At 38.3% G+C, this 19968-nt stretch overlaps 1 protein-coding gene across 1 annotated transcript; it reads left to right on the top strand.

Annotated features, from left to right (window-relative positions):
* Positions 1 to 9986, top strand: LOC127104287 (uncharacterized). The gene is made up of 3 exons (XM_051041476.1): positions 1 to 333; positions 9342 to 9469; positions 9512 to 9986. The coding sequence occupies exons 1-3, from the start codon at positions 1 to 3 to the stop codon at positions 9984 to 9986; spliced, it is 936 nt and encodes a 311-aa protein (XP_050897433.1).
* The last annotated feature ends 9982 nt before the right edge of the window (positions 9987 to 19968 follow it).

The raw sequence follows: 19968 nt of genomic DNA, 5'->3' as shown, positions 1-19968 counted from the left end.
ATGGCAACCGTTTCCAATGATCGAATTCCCACCAATCTCCTGATTCTTGATTCGAAGAACTATGATAAATGGGTAAAACAAATGAGGATTTTGTTTGGTTATCAAGAGGTGCTTGAGATTGTCGTCAATGGAGTTACACAATTAGGGGCAGAGGCTACCGACATTCAAAGAGCTACACACAAAGAAGAGAAGAAAAAGGATTACAAAGCCCTATTCTTGATTCATTCTTATGTTGATAACGACAATTTCGAGAAGGTTGGCGATTGTGAATCGGCGAAGCAAGCATGGGAAATCTTGGAGAAAGCATATGTCGGTGCCGTCAAAGCGAAGGTGGTAAGGTTACAAACTTACAAGAGACAATTCGAGTTAACAAAATGGAAGATAAAGAAACGATCAACGACTACATTACGCGCATTACCCGGTTAGTTAATCAAATCAAATCTTGTGGGGAAACAATTCTTAAGCAGAATGTTGTATCGAAAGTATTGCGTTCATTAACGTCGCGTTTCGACAACATAGTTGTGACTATTGAAGAATCAAAGGATCTAACAACTTTGAGGAAGGATGAATTGCAAAGTTCGTTAGAGGCACATGAACAAAGATGGATGAGAGATGTAACACCCTTCTAAATACCCCAAAATATTTAATTAAAATAATAACATATCCATCAGAGTAATTATGCCCCGAAGGGTGTCACACAATCATTTCACAACAATTATCAAAATATCCTGTCATGCTCATTTATTAAATCAAAATAAGACTCTTTTGCATAATTCGCAGCGGGTACAAAACATCGACATTCAAATCATGTACTATATTACATGTAAAGTTGAATCAACAACTAAATTAAAACATAGTCAAACATTCCCTCCCGATGTTACATCTACCAGAGCATGACCCACTAAGGACGACACTAGACTCCATAGCACTAGCTTCTACTCAACTCACTGCTCGTTACCTGAAAAATAGATGTAAGGGTGAGTTCCTCAATCAATATAATAAGCATTATAGAACAACATGTAATGCTAAGTGAATAACACATCAATTCACCCTAATCGGACTACGCACGCAGCATACGGCAATATCCGTTCAAACATCATATTCAACAGTAATATATAGCATATGTATAATCTCAACCATACTCAACATCAACAACACAACACATAACACACATATAATACTGGAATACATCCATTCATATTATATGCCATACATTCATTATGAAATGAGACTCCACACATGCGGTACCGACTATTCTTGAACATACAGTTCAAGCTCACCGATCAAATCCAGATACGGCTACTAAGCTCACTAGTCCCACTCATTTGAGATCTAATGACTCACTCACCAATTCCTCACCATGGGAATTAGCTACAGCCCCGAAGGCTAGACTATGCACACTAATCATCTAGCATGCAAACATCAACAACAAACCCACCATGGTTCACTCACTAATTCCTCACCATGGGAATTAGCTACAGCCCCAAAGGCTAGAATAAGCATGCTAATCACCTAGCAATGCAACAACAACAGCAACAATTCAAGAATAGACATAAGCTCACACTCTAAGCCATAAAACAGTCTATTCACAAATACATACATAACTGATACATTCACAGCATCATGCTTATCATCACACATCATTAATACATTTTATCACAAAAGCAGATCACATCATGCCACCTAATCAAATATAGTATTAGCACATTCTACTAATACCTGTACTACTCAAAACAACGGGAATTTACCCCTGCTACATCATACATCAGCTAAGTACATCACTCAGCCTAAACAACCAAAAACTGCACAACAACAGCACAGAAAATCACAATTCTGCCCATACGCGTATTGCCTATGCCCCTACGCGTATTGCCCACGCCTGACCAAATCCATACGCGTAATGCCCATTCTCATACGCGTATTGCGCATTTCCTCGCCCAACCCATATGCGTATCACCTGTCTCATACGCGTATGCTACGCGTACCACATTCCCATACGCGTACCAACAGAGACCAAAACACGTTCAAAACATCATCTTCCTCATCCATACGCGTATTGCCTAGTGCCATACGCGTACCAGCCATCTCATACGCGTATTGCCTAGTGCCATACGCGTATGACCAGAAACCAGAACTCTCAGATCTGCAATGGCTTTCTCTGCTACGAGATCTACCCAATCCAACCTTCCACAGTCCAATTTCTACACAGAAATCGTTCATATTTTCAACACAATTCATATCTTATTCGATTACACAAAATCTGACACTTTTACATCTAATTCCTACGAATTCTTTCTCAATTATACCCCAATTTCGTTTATCCAAAAAGTTCACAAATTCATCATGCATCAATCTAATCAGAGGTAAAACAATGGTTATCACTACCCAGTACATATTATCACATAATGCCCTTTAACCGATGATAAACCCCCCTTACCTGAGTTAATCCGGCACTTCCGTTAGCTTCAAGCTTTTCCTCTTCTTTTGCTCTGCCTCTTTGCCTTTTTCCACTTTCAGCCGTTTCTCTGTTCCTTTTCACGTGAAAAACCCTTTTTACCACAAATGGGACTTTTTATTATTCCAACTTATTTTATTCCAATAATTATTATTCCAAAAATAATAATAATAATCCAATTATCTAATTAAATTAATAAAAATATTATTAACTTAATTTAAATAATTATTATATTATTATCGGGGTGTTACAACTCTCCCCCACTAAAAGAGTTTTCGTCCTCGAAAACATACCTCAAGCGAACAACTCAGGATAAGACTCCTTCATCTGGCTCTCAAGTTCCCAAGTCATATTGCCACCTGCTGGTCCTCCCCAAGCTACCTTCACCAAGGCCATCTCTTTACCCCGCAACTGCTTCAACTCTCGATCCTCGATATTCATAGGTGATGTTTCAACAGTCAGGTTATCTCTCACCTGTACATCATCTACTTGGACTACATGCGACGGATCATGAATGTACCTCCTCAACTGAGACACATGAAAAACATCATGCAAATTCGCAAGTGACGGCGGTAAAGCGATACGATAGGCTACCTCTCCTATCCTCTCCAAAATCTGATAAGGGCCAATAAATCGAGGTGTCAACTTCTTTGACTTCAAAGCTCGACCAACACCAGTTATCGGAGTAACACGAAGAAACACATGATCTCCCTCTTGGAACTCAAGTGACTTCCTCCTCTTGTCATGATAACTCTTCTGACGACTCTGAGCAATTCTCATCTTCTCCTGAATCATCTTAATCTTTTCCGTAGTCTGTTGAACAATCTCCGGTCTAACCACAGCACTCTCACCGGACTCATACCAACATAACGGTGTCCGACATCTCCTACCATACAAAGCTTCAAACGGTGCCATACCAATGCTCGAATGAAAACTATTGTTGTAGGTAAACTCAATCAAAGGTAAATAACAATCCCAAGCACCTCCTTTTTCCAAAACACAAGCTCTCAAAAGATCCTCTAATGACTGAATCGTCCTCTCAGTCTGACCATCAGTCTGCGGATGATATGCAAAACTCAATCTCAGCTTAGTTCCCAAAGCTCTCTGCAAACCTTCCCAAAATTTCGATGTAAATCTAGGATCTCTGTCCGAAACAATGCTAGACGGAATACCATGCAAACTTACAATCTTCTCAATATACAACTCGGCTAATCTCTCTAACGGATAATCCATTCTGATCGGAATGAAATGAGCCGACTTCGTCAATCTATCAACAATTATCCATATAGCCTCAAAATTCTTACTTGTCCTCGGTAAACCAGAAACAAAATCCATACTGATACTATCCCACTTCCACTCTGGAATAGCCAACGGTTGCATTAGCCCAGACGGCTTCTGATGCTCAATCTTCGACTTCTGACAAGTCAAACAGGAATAAACAAAACTCGCAATTTCTCTTTTCATTCCCGGCCACCAAAATAACTTCTTCAAATCATGATACATCTTTGTAGCTCCAGGATGAATACTCAAGCCACTACGATGTCCTTCCTCAAGGATGCTCTTCTTAAGCTCAGTAACATCCGGAATACACACCCGATTACCAAATCTCAAAACACCATTCTCATCAACTCTGAATTCACCACCTTGACCTTGATTCACTAGAGTCAGCTTATCAACCAAAAGCATATCGGATTTCTGACCCTCTCTGATCTCATCCAAAATACCATTCGTTAACTTCAACATCCCCAATTTAACGCTATTGTGAGTACTCTCACACACCAAACTCAAGTCTCTAAACTGCTCAATCAAATCCAATTCCCTAACCATTAACATAGACATATGCAATGATTTCCTACTCAATGCATCAGCCACTACCTTTGCTTTACCCGGATGGTAATTCAAACCAAAGTCATAATCCTTCAGAAATTCTAACCATCTCCTCTGTCTCATATTCAGCTCTTTCTGATCAAACAAATACTTTAAACTCTTATGGTCACTGAAAACTTCAAATCTTGACCCATACAAGTAATGCCTCCATAATTTCAGAACAAACACCACAGCTGCCAACTCTAAATCGTGCGTCGGATAGTTCCTCTCATGAACCCTTAGCTGTCTCGAAGCATAAGCTATAACCTGCTTATTCTGCATCAACACACCACCTAAACCCAACAATGAAGCATCACAATAAACCTCAAATGATTCCGACGAACTCGGTAATATCAGGATAGGAGCAGTAGTCAACCTTTTCTTTAACTCTTGGAAACCTTCTTCACATCTTGAGTCCCAAACAAACGCTTGCCCCTTTCTAGTCAACATCGTCAACGGTAATGCCAACTTAGAAAATCCCTCAATGAACTTCCTATAATAACCTGCAAGTCCAAGAAAACTTCTTATCTCAGAAACTGACTTCGGAGCTTCCCACTTAGACACCGCTTCTATCTTAGAAGGATCAACAGCAACACCACCTCTTGAAATCACATGACCAAGAAAACTAACTTCTTCCAACCAAAATTCACACTTAGACAGTTTAGCAAATAACTTCTTTTCTCGTAGAACTCCCAAACCCACTCTCAAATGCTCAGCATGCTCTTCTTCAGATTTCGAATACACTAAAATGTCATCAATAAATACTACCACAAACTTGTCTAGGTACGGATGGAAAATCCTATTCATATACTCCATAAATACTCCAGGCGCATTAGTCACACCAAAAGGCATTACAGAATACTCATAATGTCCATACCTTGTTCTGAAAGCAGTCTTCTGAATATCCTCAGTTTTCACACGTATCTGATGATACCCAGATCTCAAATCTATCTTGCTGAACACACTCGCACCAACCAATTGATCCATCAAATCATCAATCCTCGGCAAAGGATACCGATTCTTGATCGTCACTTTGTTCAGTTGCCTGTAGTCCACACACAACCTCATAGTACCTTCTTTCTTCTTAACCAACAACACTGGTGCACCCCACGGTGACACACTCGGACGAATAAATTTCTTATCCAACAGATCTTCCAGCTGACTCTTCAATTCAGCTAACTCAACAGCAGACATACGGTACGGAGCCATCGATATCGGTCTAGTACCAGGTACCAAATCAATCGAGAACTCAACTTCACGCTCTGGCGGTAATTCATTTACTTCTTCAGGAAACACATCAGGAAAATCACACACCACGGCTAGATCACAAATTGCTAGTTTATCTTTAGCCTCTAAAGTCGCTAACAGCATAAACAACTCTGCCCCATCCGCTACTTCCTCATTCACCTGCCTCGCTGATAGAACCACACTCTCTCCTGCCTCAACCTCAGGAAATATTACAGTCTTATCAAAACAATTGATATAAACTCGGTTACACACCAACCAGTTCATACCCAGAATAACATCAATCTGTACTAGTGGAAGACACACAAGGTCTATCCCAAAGTCTCTACCAAAAATACTCAAAGGACAACTCAAGCAAACTGAAGTAGTAGTCACTGAACCCTTTGCAGGAGTATCAATCACCATACTACCATACATCTCAGATATCTCTAACTTAAGTTTCACAGCACAATCCAAAGATATAAAGGAATGAGTAGCACCTGTGTCAATAATAGCTACAAGAGGAGAGCCATTAATATAACACGTACCTCGGATCAAACGATCATCTGCAGAAGTCTCAGAACCCGATAAAGCAAAGACCTTGCCTCCTGACTGATTCTCTTTCTTCGGCTTAGGACACTGTGGACTGATATGACCCACTTCTCCACAGTTGAAACAAGTCATAGTCTTCAACCGACACTCTGCAGCCAAATGACCACCTTTTCCACACTTGAAACACTTCATCTCAGCACTGGTACACTCATGAACACGATGTCCAGCCCGACCACATCTGTAACACTTAACAGGAGCACTAGAGTCTCCCCCACTAGGCCTCTTCATCCCACTCTGCCGCTGGAAACCTTTGCCAGCTGCATACGGTTTTCCACGATCAATCTGATTCTTACCTTTCCTATCAACCCTTTGCTGATAGCTCTCTGCTCTAGCCTTGGAATCCTGTTCGAAAATCCTGCAACAGTCAACCAAATCAGAAAACACCCTGATCCGCTGATATCCAATCGCCTGCTTGATCTCGGGACGCAACCCGTTCTCAAACTTCACACATTTGGAAAATTCCCTAGTAGCCTCACTATAGGGAGTATAATACTTTGACAGCTCTGTGAACTTAGCAGCATACTCAGTAACAGACCGGTTACCCTGCTTCAATTCCAAGAATTCTATTTCTTTCTTTCCTCTGACATCCTCTGGAAAGTACTTCCTCAGAAATCTCTCTCTGAACACTGCCCAAGTAATCTCAGCATTTCCAGCAGATTCCAACTCAGTGCGGGTAGCAACCCACCAATCATCAGCTTCCTCTGACAGCATATGCGTACCGAACCTGACCTTCTGGTTATCGGCACACTCAGTTACTCGGAAGATTCTCTCGATCTCCTTCAACCACTTCTGAGCGCCATCTGGATCGTATGCTCCCTTAAACATTGGAGGATTGTTCTTCTGGAACTCACTCAGTTGACGAGCAGCTCCCATTCCCACAACATTCAGATTTCCTCCAAGTACTCCAGCTAGCATACCCAGAGCCTCAGCAATTGCAGCATCATCTCTACCTCTTCCAGCCATCTCTATTCTGAAAACCCAAACAAACTAAAACAATGAGTACTGATAGGTTACACAACACCTATACCGTACAGGGGAAACAGAATAATTACGACTCGACTCGACCGACTATGCTCTGATACCACTAATGTAACACCCTTCTAAATACCCCAAAATATTTAATTAAAATAATAACATATCCATCAGAGTAATTATGCCCCGAAGGGTGTCACACAATCATTTCACAACAATTATCAAAATATCCTGTCATGCTCATTTATTAAATCAAAATAAGACTCTTTTGCATAATTCGCAGCGGGTACAAAACATCGACATTCAAATCATGTACTATATTACATGTAAAGTTGAATCAACAACTAAATTAAAACATAGTCAAACATTCCCTCCCGATGTTACATCTACCAGAGCATGACCCACTAAGGACGACACTAGACTCCATAGCACTAGCTTCTACTCAACTCACTGCTCGTTACCTGAAAAATAGATGTAAGGGTGAGTTCCTCAATCAATATAATAAGCATTATAGAACAACATGTAATGCTAAGTGAATAACACATCAATTCACCCTAATCGGACTACGCACGCAGCATACGGCAATATCCGTTCAAACATCATATTCAACAGTAATATATAGCATATGTATAATCTCAACCATACTCAACATCAACAACACAACACATAACACACATATAATACTGGAATACATCCATTCATATTATATGCCATACATTCATTATGAAATGAGACTCCACACATGCGGTACCGACTATTCTTGAACATACAGTTCAAGCTCACCGATCAAATCCAGATACGGCTACTAAGCTCACTAGTCCCACTCATTTGAGATCTAATGACTCACTCACCAATTCCTCACCATGGGAATTAGCTACAGCCCCGAAGGCTAGACTATGCACACTAATCATCTAGCATGCAAACATCAACAACAAACCCACCATGGTTCACTCACTAATTCCTCACCATGGGAATTAGCTACAGCCCCAAAGGCTAGAATAAGCATGCTAATCACCTAGCAATGCAACAACAACAGCAACAATTCAAGAATAGACATAAGCTCACACTCTAAGCCATAAAACAGTCTATTCACAAATGCATACATAACTGATACATTCACAGCATCATGCTTATCATCACACATCATTAATACATTTTATCACAAAAGCAGATCACATCATGCCACCTAATCAAATATAGTATTAGCACATTCTACTAATACCTGTACTACTCAAAACAACGGGAATTTACCCCTGCTACATCATACATCAGCTAAGTACATCACTCAGCCTAAACAACCAAAAACTGCACAACAACAGCACAGAAAATCACAATTCTGCCCATACGCGTATTGCCTATGCCCCTACGCGTATTGCCCACGCCTGACCAAATCCATACGCGTAATGCCCATTCTCATACGCGTATTGCGCATTTCCTCGCCCAACCCATACGCGTATCACCTGTCTCATACGCGTATGCTACGCGTACCACATTCCCATACGCGTACCAACAGAGACCAAAACACGTTCAAAACATCATCTTCCTCATCCATACGCGTATTGCCTAGTGCCATACGCGTACCAGCCATCTCATACGCGTATTGCCTAGTGCCATACGCGTATGACCAGAAACCAGAACTCTCAGATCTGCAATGGCTTTCTCTGCTACGAGATCTACCCAATCCAACCTTCCACAGTCCAATTTCTACACAGAAATCGTTCATATTTTCAACACAATTCATATCTTATTCGATTACACAAAATCTGACACTTTTACATCTAATTCCTACGAATTCTTTCTCAATTATACCCCAATTTCGTTTATCCAAAAAGTTCACAAATTCATCATGCATCAATCTAATCAGAGGTAAAACAATGGTTATCACTACCCAGTACATATTATCACATAATGCCCTTTAACCGATGATAAACCCCCCTTACCTGAGTTAATCCGGCACTTCCGTTAGCTTCAAGCTTTTCCTCTTCTTTTGCTCTGCCTCTTTGCCTTTTTCCACTTTCAGCCGTTTCTCTGTTCCTTTTCACGTGAAAAACCCTTTTTACCACAAATGGGACTTTTTATTATTCTAACTTATTTTATTCCAATAATTATTATTCCAAAAATAATAATAATAATCCAATTATCTAATTAAATTAATAAAAATATTATTAACTTAATTTAAATAATTATTATATTATTATCGGGGTGTTACAAGAGAGGCGCCGACAAAGCCAAAGCGGAGATTGCTTTGCAAGCGCGTTTCAATGAGAAGAATAAGAGGTCGAAAGGAAAATTTACGGCAAGAGGTAAATCAAATTTTCAGAATTCTGGTTTAAATGATTCGTAAAATTCAAAGCATTCGACGAGTGAAAAGGGTTAATGTAGCTCCAAGGATAGTGGTCATAGCAATGGTTTCAAGAAGCGTGATGTGAGTAAGGTGCAATGCTACAAGTGCAGAAAGTTTGGACACTTTGCAAATTCGTGTCGTGGTAAATCGAACGAGAATCACAATAATGAAGCCAAGGTTGCTAGGGAAGAGGTAGTTGATGAGGACACACTTCTAGTAATGATCACGGAGGGGACTTATGGCATTACGGATGTTCCGGGCAACAGCTACAGCAGTGAAAGTTTGCGGGATAGCAACTGTACTGTTTCGGAAAATAGCGAGAAAATGCATTCGGATCGAAATGCGTTGGTTACCGTTCGTGATGGAGTCCAAGGGAAAGATGAGTGGTACTTGGATTCCTGTTGTTCAACACATATGACGGGTCGAAAAGATTGGTTTGTGCAAATCAATCAAGCGGCAAAAAGTAAAGTCAAATTTGCCAAAGACACCACTTTAAGCGCCGAAGGGGTATGAGATGTTTTGATCGGAAAAAGGAATGGTGGACATTCAAGGATCAAAGATGTCTTGTATATACCGGGAATTAAGTGTAATCTTTTAAGTATTGGCCAATTACTTGAAAGAGGATACAAAATTCGGTTGGAGGACAAGATTTTACGCGTTTTGGATTCAAATGGTGTGTTGATTCTAAAAGTGCCGATGGCTGCCAACAGAACCTTTAAGGTTGAGTTAAAGGTTATGGAGCATCGTTGTCTAGATACCGCGGCAAGTAGAGATGAGTGGTTATGGCATTACCGTCTTAGTCACCTTAATTTTAGGGATCTAAGAAAGTTGCAACAAAGTGAAATGGTAACGGGGCTGCCACACATTAGTATTCCAACTGAATTGTGTGAGGAATGTGTGAAGGCTAAACAGCACAAGAATGTGTTTAGCAAAGATGCGGGTCGAAGAACCAAAGGCTTACTTGAGGTGGTATGTTCCGATGTTTGCGGACCAATGCAAGTAGAGACTTATGGTGGCAATCGATATTTTGTTACGTTCATTGACGATTTTAGTAGGAAGCTTTGGACATATCTTATCAAGAGAAAAGATGAGGTATTTGGAGTTTTCAAGAATTTCAAATCCATGGTGGAGCGCCAAAGCGGTCGGAAGCTCAAAATTCTCAAAACGGGTGGTGGAGGTGAGTATGCCTCTAGTGAGTTTGGGATGTTTTGTGATCTTGAGGGAATTGTACGTGAGGTGGTGCCTCCGTATACGCCTCAACAAAACGGGGTTGCCAAGAGGAAAAATCGTACAATAATGAACATGGTGCGTAGTATGCTTTGTGGGAAGAATTTGCCTAAGGAATTGTGGGGTGAGGCCGTGTCTACAACCACCTACTTGTTGAATATGTGTCCCACCAAGAAGCTGGAGAAACTCACACCGGAAGAGGCTTGGAGTGGCTCCAAACCAAATTTGAATCATTTGCGTGTTTTTGGATCGATTGCATATCGTCATGTACCAGATCAACTTCGGAAGAAATTGGATGATAAGGGTGAGAAGCTGATATTTGTAGGATATCATTCTACTGGAGGGTACAAGTTGTTCGATGGAAGAAATCAGAAGGTCGTCATAACCCGGGATGTGACTTTTAATGAAGTAAAAAATGCAGAAAATGCTGCAGTAACCGGTTACCCAAATAGCAGTAACCGGTTACTCACAGAAAATACAGCAGTAACCCGTTACCCAAATAGCAGTCACCGGTTACATAGAGAAGATTTGCAGCAACAACAGTTTTTTGAATTCTCTGATCCTGAGGTTAATGACACAGTTGTACCAGCACCTACAGTAGCGCAAAATGATGTTGTTAATGATGGTAGACCAGTGAGGAAAAGAGCCTTGCCTCATAGACTCCGAGATTATGAAAGATTCCAAGATAACGAAGTGAATAACGATGGTGACTTTGTTCATTTCGCGCTTATGGCCGAATCCGAACCAGTAAATGAGGAAGAAGCCTTAAGTGATCCTAAGTGGATATGTGCAATGAAAGAGGAGCTGGAATCTATTGAGAAAAACGGTACTTGGGAGTTGGTTGATTTACCACTTGGAAAGAAACCGATAGGTGTGCGATGGGTCTATAAGATTAAAGCAAATCCCAAAGGTGAAGTAATCAAGCACAAAGCTCGATTAGTGGCGAAGGGGTTCTTGCAACGAGAAGGTATAGACTATGAGGAGGTATTCGCACCGGTGGCTAGATTAGATACTATTCGTTTGGTTGTTGGTATTGCGCATAGCAATAATTGGATGGTTTACCAAATGGATGTCAAATATGCATTTTTGAATGGTCCTCTTGTTAAGGAGGTCTATGTGGGGCAGCCACCCGGTTTCGTGATAAAAGATCAAGAGATGAAGTATTACAAGCTACACAAGGCGTTGTATGGTTTGAAACAAGCTCCAAGAGCTTGGAACAAACGTATTGACGACTTTCTTATTGACATTGGTTTCAAACGAGGTGTATCTGAACATGGATTTTATATGAGATCAGATACGAATGATGGTGTGATTATACTTTGCTTGTATGTTGATGATCTCTTGATTACAGGCAGCCATGACAAGAGTGTTTCAAGGCTCAAAACTGAGCTCATGAGAGAGTTTGAGATGACGGACCTTGGTGTCATGAATTACTTCCTTGGCATAGAGTTTCACAAGTCAAAAGTGGGGCTGCTTATGCACCAAAGGAGGTATGCTCTAGATATTTTGAAAAAGTGTGATATGGAGCATTGTAATGCTTTTATTACACCTTGTGAGGCTAGAGTGCAGCTGTCCAAAAGTGATGAGGAGGATGATGTCGATCCAACGCTTTACTGGAGCTTGATTGGATCGTTACGGTATTTGTGCAATACGCGACCGGACTTGGCTTTTAGTGTCGGTATTGCGAGTAAATTCATGGAGAGACCGAAGGTGTCTCACTTGGCGGCGGTCAAGAGGATCCTTAGATATGTGATAGGTACTCTTGGTTGCGGAATTCTCTTTCCCGCATCGGACACGGGGCGTAAGTGCAATTTACTTGGCTACACCGATTCCAATTGGTGCGGAGATAAAGATGACCGAAAATCGACGGCGGGGTACATCTTTATGTTTGGTAGTACACCAATCTCTTGGTGTTCGAAAAAGGAACTGGTTGTAGCACTCTCTTCTTGTGAGGCAGAGTACATTGCGGCGTCGTTAGGTGCGTGCCAAGCTATGTGGCTTATGAATCTATTGAAGGAATTGGGATATGGTGATGATGTTGCCACCACACTGTTTGTAGACAATGTTTCCGCAATAAATCTTGCGAAGAACTCGATTTCACACGGAAGGAGCAAGCATATTGAGATGCGGTTTCATTACTTGAGAGAATTGGTTGGTGATGGAAAGCTTATATTGAGCTATTGCCGAAGCGAAGACCAAGTCGCGGATTTGTTGACAAAGGGTGTGACAAATGATGTGTTCAAGAGGCTAAAGAAGTGCTTAAGCATGGTGGACTTGAAGCAACTAAAGTGAGGTGGTGTGTGAAATTCTGGTGTAGTCAGAGTTCAGATGTTCTACTCCAAGTAATGACATCTGATCCAACATTGTTACTAATATAGCAAGATAGTTATACAAATTAAAACCCAGTACTGATATGCACACATTCACATATGTCACGACATCTGCTACTATATCACCATAGAATGGAAGAACACCCAGTTCTGTCCATCTGGTACACAGACACAACAGAGATCAACATTGGATGTTATGACATCCAATTATGCGCAGACAAGAATGATGCAGAACTTAAATTTAAAGTTCAGTAAATAATACAAGGAATTGTTTACCCAGTTCGGTGTCACACACACCTACGTCTGGGGGCTACCAAGCCAGGGAGGAAATCCACTATTAGCAGTATTAATTCAGGCCTTAAACCACCTGTTTAATCCTATCACTTAATACCTATCCAATGCAATTTCAATCTAAACTAAGACCAGAGTTCCTACTCACTCCCCCTCAATCACCTCAGTGATTACAACCTTTAATTAAGTTTAAAGATAATGGCGAAGTTATCCTTCAAACAAATCTTGATTGTGCTTAACAGCTTTAATCAAGAAACACGGCACTCACGCTTAAAAGCTTAGAGTGACACAACACTTACAACTCAATGAACACCCTAGTCCAATGCAATCATCTAGGTGATAATTGCTTGGCTCACAAGATACACCTAATACAAGACACACATAAAATACAGCAGTGAAGTATGATGGAACAATGAATGCTTCACGCTAAAAACCCCTCAGTTCTAAAAGAAGGATTGCCATCCTTTTATATTGCAGCACTTGGGCCTTGTACTTGTATTTCCTAAAAATAAGGTTAAACAAGTTAACCTAATTTCCACATATTAGTGTGCTAACAAATAGGCTATTTGTTAGGTTCATTAATTGTAGCTCAATTGTTAGTTTCCTGGATTTTAGCTCAGTTGTTGGATTCCTGAAAAATAGCCTGAGAAAAATATTGAAACAGAAAAACTAACCATCCTACACTTTAGCATATGCTGTCAGGAATGAATGTCACAACATTCCGTTTGACGTCCAGAACATAGGCCATATGCTAAGTCTGTTATTTTCCTGAAAACAGACTGTACTAAATGTTGTACTGTAAAAGACCAACCATTCTATACTTCAGTATCAGCTGTCAGAGATAAATGTCATAACATCCAGTTTGACATTTAGACAATGAGCCTTATGCCAGGTTTGTTATCCTCCTAAAAAAAGACTGAAATAAATACTGAACTGTAGCAGAAAAACCAACCTGCCTATTATTCAGTATATGCTGTCAATGATGAATGTCATAACATCCAGTTTGACATTCAGACAGTAGGCTATGTACCAGGTCTGCTACTCTCCTGAAAAACAACCTGAAATAAATACTGAACTATAACAGAAAAACCAACTAGCATATAGTTCAATATCTGCTGTCAGGAATGAGTGTCATAACATTCAATTTGACATTCAGTAAATCCTGTATTGAATGACTATCATAACAGAACAGAAAATCAGCCTGCGGTTAGTTTCCTGAAAATCAGCCTGTGATAAATAACAGAAAAACTAACTGGCCTATCAGGAATGAATGTCATAACATTCAGTTTGACATTCAGAGACTGCTGTTATGAATGACTGTCATAATAGAACAGAAAATCAGCCTGAACTAAATACTGAATTATAATAGAAAAACTGATTAGGCTATAATTCAGTATCTGCTGTCAGAGATGAATGTCATAACATTTCGTTTGACATTCAGTAAATCCTGTATTAGCTAATCCTGCAGCATGCTACTTAAGCATGTCATGACATCAGTCAAGACATCTAAGTACTGTAAGTGTTTTAACACAAAATGCAGCCAATCAAAAACATCTACAGTGTGTTAATTGAAAATTAAAATTCTGTTTTTTTTCCTTCCAAAATTAACAGATTTTATTTTCTTTAGAGTCACTTTAGTTGTAGCTTTTATTCTCAATGTATAAATACATTTGTATCATTCCAATTCAAGGTTAATGCAAAAATACACACTCATCCAAATATTACTCTATTCTCTCTATTTTTCTCTCTCAACTTCATCTTCCCCAATCTTCTTTTCTTCCACCATTGTTGAACCTTCAATTTTCAGTTTTATGTTTTATGTTCTAACAGTTTTATATAGTTTAAGTCAAACATTATTTTATCAAAAATTGAATTTATAATTTCTATATAGTTTAAATAAGTATACTTAAAATTTTCTAGATAGAATTTAAGAAATGCAATACAAAATTTAAAATACATGATATATTTTTATTAAATTAATCTTATAAATTAAATTATAATTTTAGTTTTTCAATTATAGTTCATTTATGAAATTAATCTCTTTATTTTAAATTCAAATAATTTTGTTCATCTTTCACATTTTTATATTTAAATTTGATGATGTATTTTTTTAATGGCATATCCCAGATAAAACATGACATTCATTATATATGAGTTTTTCTGTTAGAGATATATGTGTGAATGCACTATCCTCTTAAAAATGTTTTGAATGATGTCAAAATTATGAGACATAGTATTTGTGTATATTGGATCTTATTCTCTATGTTTAGATGTACATTTTCATCTTAGGATACTTAAAAACAGGTTAGAAACATTTTTACTAGTCAAAATTATGGTTTTATATGAAAAACAAGGTTATGAGTCGACACATCCATGTTATGGATCCACACATACTGAAGGCATTTTAAAAATCAAACTTGATGCCCTCTATGTGCCGACACACAAGGCTTTTGGGTCGACACATAGCACGGGAAGATCGACACATGATCCCTTTAGGTCGACTCCTGTTGAAACTTTTGCAGGCCAAGTAACTCTTCCCTTTTGGGGTCGACTCTTAAGAAACATAGGTCGACACATAGAAGTTGAAATACTTCTATGGGTCGACTCCAACTTACTTGAGGTCGATACATATTATTCTAATTTTTCTCCAAACTATTTCCAAAAATTTGTTTTTCTGTTATTTCTTTCTCTCTCTCTCTACACACACACACACACACACACACACACACGCACACACACATACAAACACACACATGCATACACACATATACGCACACACACACGCACACATATGCACGCACGCACCCACACAAACACACAGACATACACATATGCATTCATGCATCATTTTAAAAACAATTTAAACCAAGAACATATAAAGCATTGCTCATCATCTTCATTCTTTTTCTATGCATACACACAATAATTACACATAATCATTTTTATTGAGTGTCGTCTAGAAACAAGATTTATAAGGTCCAATTTACGATTTGTGTAATCAAATTGGGTTGACTATTCCTTGGGGGGGGGGGGGGGTTCATTGATAAAACTAGTCAGGTTTTTCCTCCAAGATTAAGGGTGATTTGGGTTTTTTTTCATAAGTCTTTGGAATTTGGATCCAACCGAGTGATAGCTTTGAAGAAAGGAATTTATGTCAAAGGAGTAGCAGTAACATGAGCATCAATTGAAAGACTTGGGAAAAGATTTTGCAATTTGGATTCAACTGAGTGAAAACTTTGAAAAATGAGTTTTTGTCAAAGGAGTAACGGTAACTGGAGGATCAATTGGATATCTTGGTTCATTTAATCTTGCTTAAGACATAGGGAAGAGAAAAAGATATAATCAACATCAAACTCAGGGTTTAAGGGTTTATATTGTTTATTTTTCTCTTGTATACAACTCTTGCAAAAGTTAATTCAATATCTCAATTCTATTTGGAATTGGGGGTGGACGTACCCATAGTGAGGACAATTCGGGAACTGTCTAAAAGATCCTTCTGTTCTCTCTCTCTCTCTCTCTCTCTCTCTCTCTTTACAATTTGATAATTCATTTAGTGTGCAATTTCATATACTGATGATTTTGTTTGTGTTTAAGTAATTCAAATTATTTTGTAAGATGATTTCAATCTAAACAATTGCAATTGGTTTTTTATATCATCAACACCAAGGAAGATCAACTTGGTGTTTATTGCACATCAGGTGTTTGATAAATTGTTTTAGTCAATTTTTTGTTTCCTATTTCATTGGAAATTGATTACAAAGCATTAATTGTTCAAATTTTATTTTGGAAAATATATTGATTTATTTCTCATCATTGTTTTACATTTTGTTACAGTTTTTACGTATATCAGATTCTTCTGATAACAGTTCGGGGTAGACGAGTGTCGATCCGGAATTGCTTTCGCTTGCCATAGTAAATAAGTTTTAAAACAAACTTTTTAATCAAAGAAAGTAATATTTGTGATCTATTCATCGTCTAACAATAAGCAATACCATTGATCAAAGTTATGTACCATTGATCAAAGTTATGACTGTTGTCAAGGAACTAACAGAGATAACAATTAGTAGTTAGTTAGATTGTTAGAAGTTCAGTTAGAGATGTATCTAATAGAACTCTGTTAAGTTGTACTAGTTGCATTTTACATAAATAGTTGAGTGTAACTCTTGTATTGTTAACACAACTAATATTATATAAATAATAGATTTTATAATGCTTCAATTATCTCAATGGAAGATTTAGTGAAATAAACCTTTATCATGGTATCATTCGCTGGTTTCATTCATCTACACTTTCCTCCACCCTAATCCCTTTGTTACTCTGCCATCCATGCAACACATCCCCAATCTGAACTGAATAAAGGTGCAGTAATGGCGTCCACGAAAAATTAAGCTTCAATCGTTCGAGAACAAACGCAGTCTCAACCAATTTCGTCGATATTTACGTATTCAAGCTCCAATTCGCACAATGCGTTTGGACCAAAATTTTTAATAAAGCGATAAGAAAATAACTATCTTCTTTGGAATCAACAAGTGGAAGGAGTAATCTTGACGCAAAAGATGCATCAAATCGTCAATAGTCCACAAATTCCTCAGAAGTTCCAAACGGATCAAGAACGAATGACAGGTACATTATCGGAAGAATATGAAGCTTGGTTGGTCCAAGATCAAGTTATGTTCATATGGTTTCTTTCCACCATTTTTGAGTCCGTTCTACCTCGAGTCCTCTCCTACAAACATGCATTTGAAGTCTGGGATAAGATCTACAAGTTCTTAAATGCTCAGCTTAAAGCTAGGGTTTGATAACTACCGGGTGGAACTATAATCGACTAAGAAAGGCAACAAATCCATCACTGAGTTTGTCCTAAGGATCAAGGATATTGTGAATTATCTTCTTGCAATGGGAGATTCAACTTCAGAACAAAATCAAATAGACTTAATTCTTGATGGTCTTCTTGAAGAGTACAATTCCTTTGTAATGCACATGTATGGAAGCACATAGTCACCATCCATACGTGATGTAGAAGCACTACTATACATTCAGGAAGCACAACTAGATAAGTTCAGACAAGAACTTGTTGTATCCACAGTAGCGAAAAACTTAGTTCATACGAGTCAAAAAACAACCAGCTTCAGAGGAGCATTTTTTGGAAATTATGGCATAGGAGCTCACTACACTAGAGGTCGTGCGCGTGGAAGGGGACAAACTACTTTAGGAAATCATCAAATATGCCAATTATGTGGCAAGTATAGATAGTCAGTCATTGATTACTCGCATAGGTTTTGATTAAACATTTATGCCACACAACCCTTTGAGCTCCCAAACCATTGTTGTGAATGAATCTACTATAAATCATGAGCAATCATAGGATTCCAATAAAAACACTCAGGCTATGGCAATGATGGCAACTACTAATCAGCAGATGGCTTACGCTTAAGAATACTCAGTGCCAACTGAACTGTAATCACATGCCTAGTTCACTGACTCAGGTGCTTCTCACCACCTCACACCTTATGCTTCTTATTTACATGATTTAAAGAGTTATGTAGGTTCTAACAAAGTATATGTTGGCAATTTTCATACCCTTACGATAAAATCCATAGGGTAAACCTGTTTTCACTCTAATGTTTCTCCTCATAAACTATTATGGTTGTCTAATGTATTACATGCTCCTACAATCACAAGAAACTTGATGTTTGTCTCTAAATTCTCTAGGGATAACCATGTCACCTTTGAGTTTTTGGATGACAAATATTGTGTTAAATCCCAAGATTATAAGCAAACTCTATTTGGGGGCTACCTTGATGACAGTGGTTTTATACTACTTTCCCAAGCTACCCTTGGAGTTTTCAAGGTCAAAAGGCATGAATACCAACTTATGTTAATAATAAAATAATAAAGTGTTTATTATTTAATACTAAATATTAATATCATGTGTTTGTATAATTTGGATGTTCGTTGTTGACTATGCTTCAGAATCCGACATTTATATGGTGAAACAATGATATTTCGATAATCCATAATTGATAAATTTATATATGATATAATACTTCTAAGGCAAAGTTAGTGTATTTGATACATTATTTTGGTCCTTCCATTAAATTAGTGTAATGATTGTATACATTTGAATTATCAATGTGCATTTTTCTTCGGAATCTGACATTTTGTACATTGAAGCAATGAAATTTCAATCAATCATATTGAATAATTGATCATTATGTTTTGATGGTATGAACGCTTATGTATCAGGGTTTGTGACAACACAACAGTTATGTTTTTAGGGTTCGCAAAAAGCACCAAGCAGTACTACAAAAATTTATTTTAACGTTGAACGCGAAATGCATTTTACCTCGGCTGCAGTAGCGAGGTAACGAAGGGCGTCATAAAAAGTTATCGCTTATCACCTCGATAATTTAAAAACAGATTGGTAACGTTATATGCATATGGGTTCGAACCCCAACAACAATACTTTTATTATTTTTAAAACTAGCGTATCTTATATCTCAATTTATCTTGAAAATCGATGGGTAAGATTATTTCTTTTTTTTATAAAAAAATTGTTACATTGTTTCCTAGAATATTACGTTATTTACACAAAAAATTAAAATAAAAATCAAATTCCCTAGAGATATAGATAAAAATAAAATTCC

This window comes from Lathyrus oleraceus, chromosome 7 (genome assembly GCF_024323335.1).
Source record: "Lathyrus oleraceus cultivar Zhongwan6 chromosome 7, CAAS_Psat_ZW6_1.0, whole genome shotgun sequence".
NCBI lineage: Eukaryota > Viridiplantae > Streptophyta > Magnoliopsida > Fabales > Fabaceae > Lathyrus > Lathyrus oleraceus.
The sequence above is the reverse complement of the archived record's forward strand: the minus strand, read 5'-3'. Positions and strand labels throughout refer to the sequence as shown.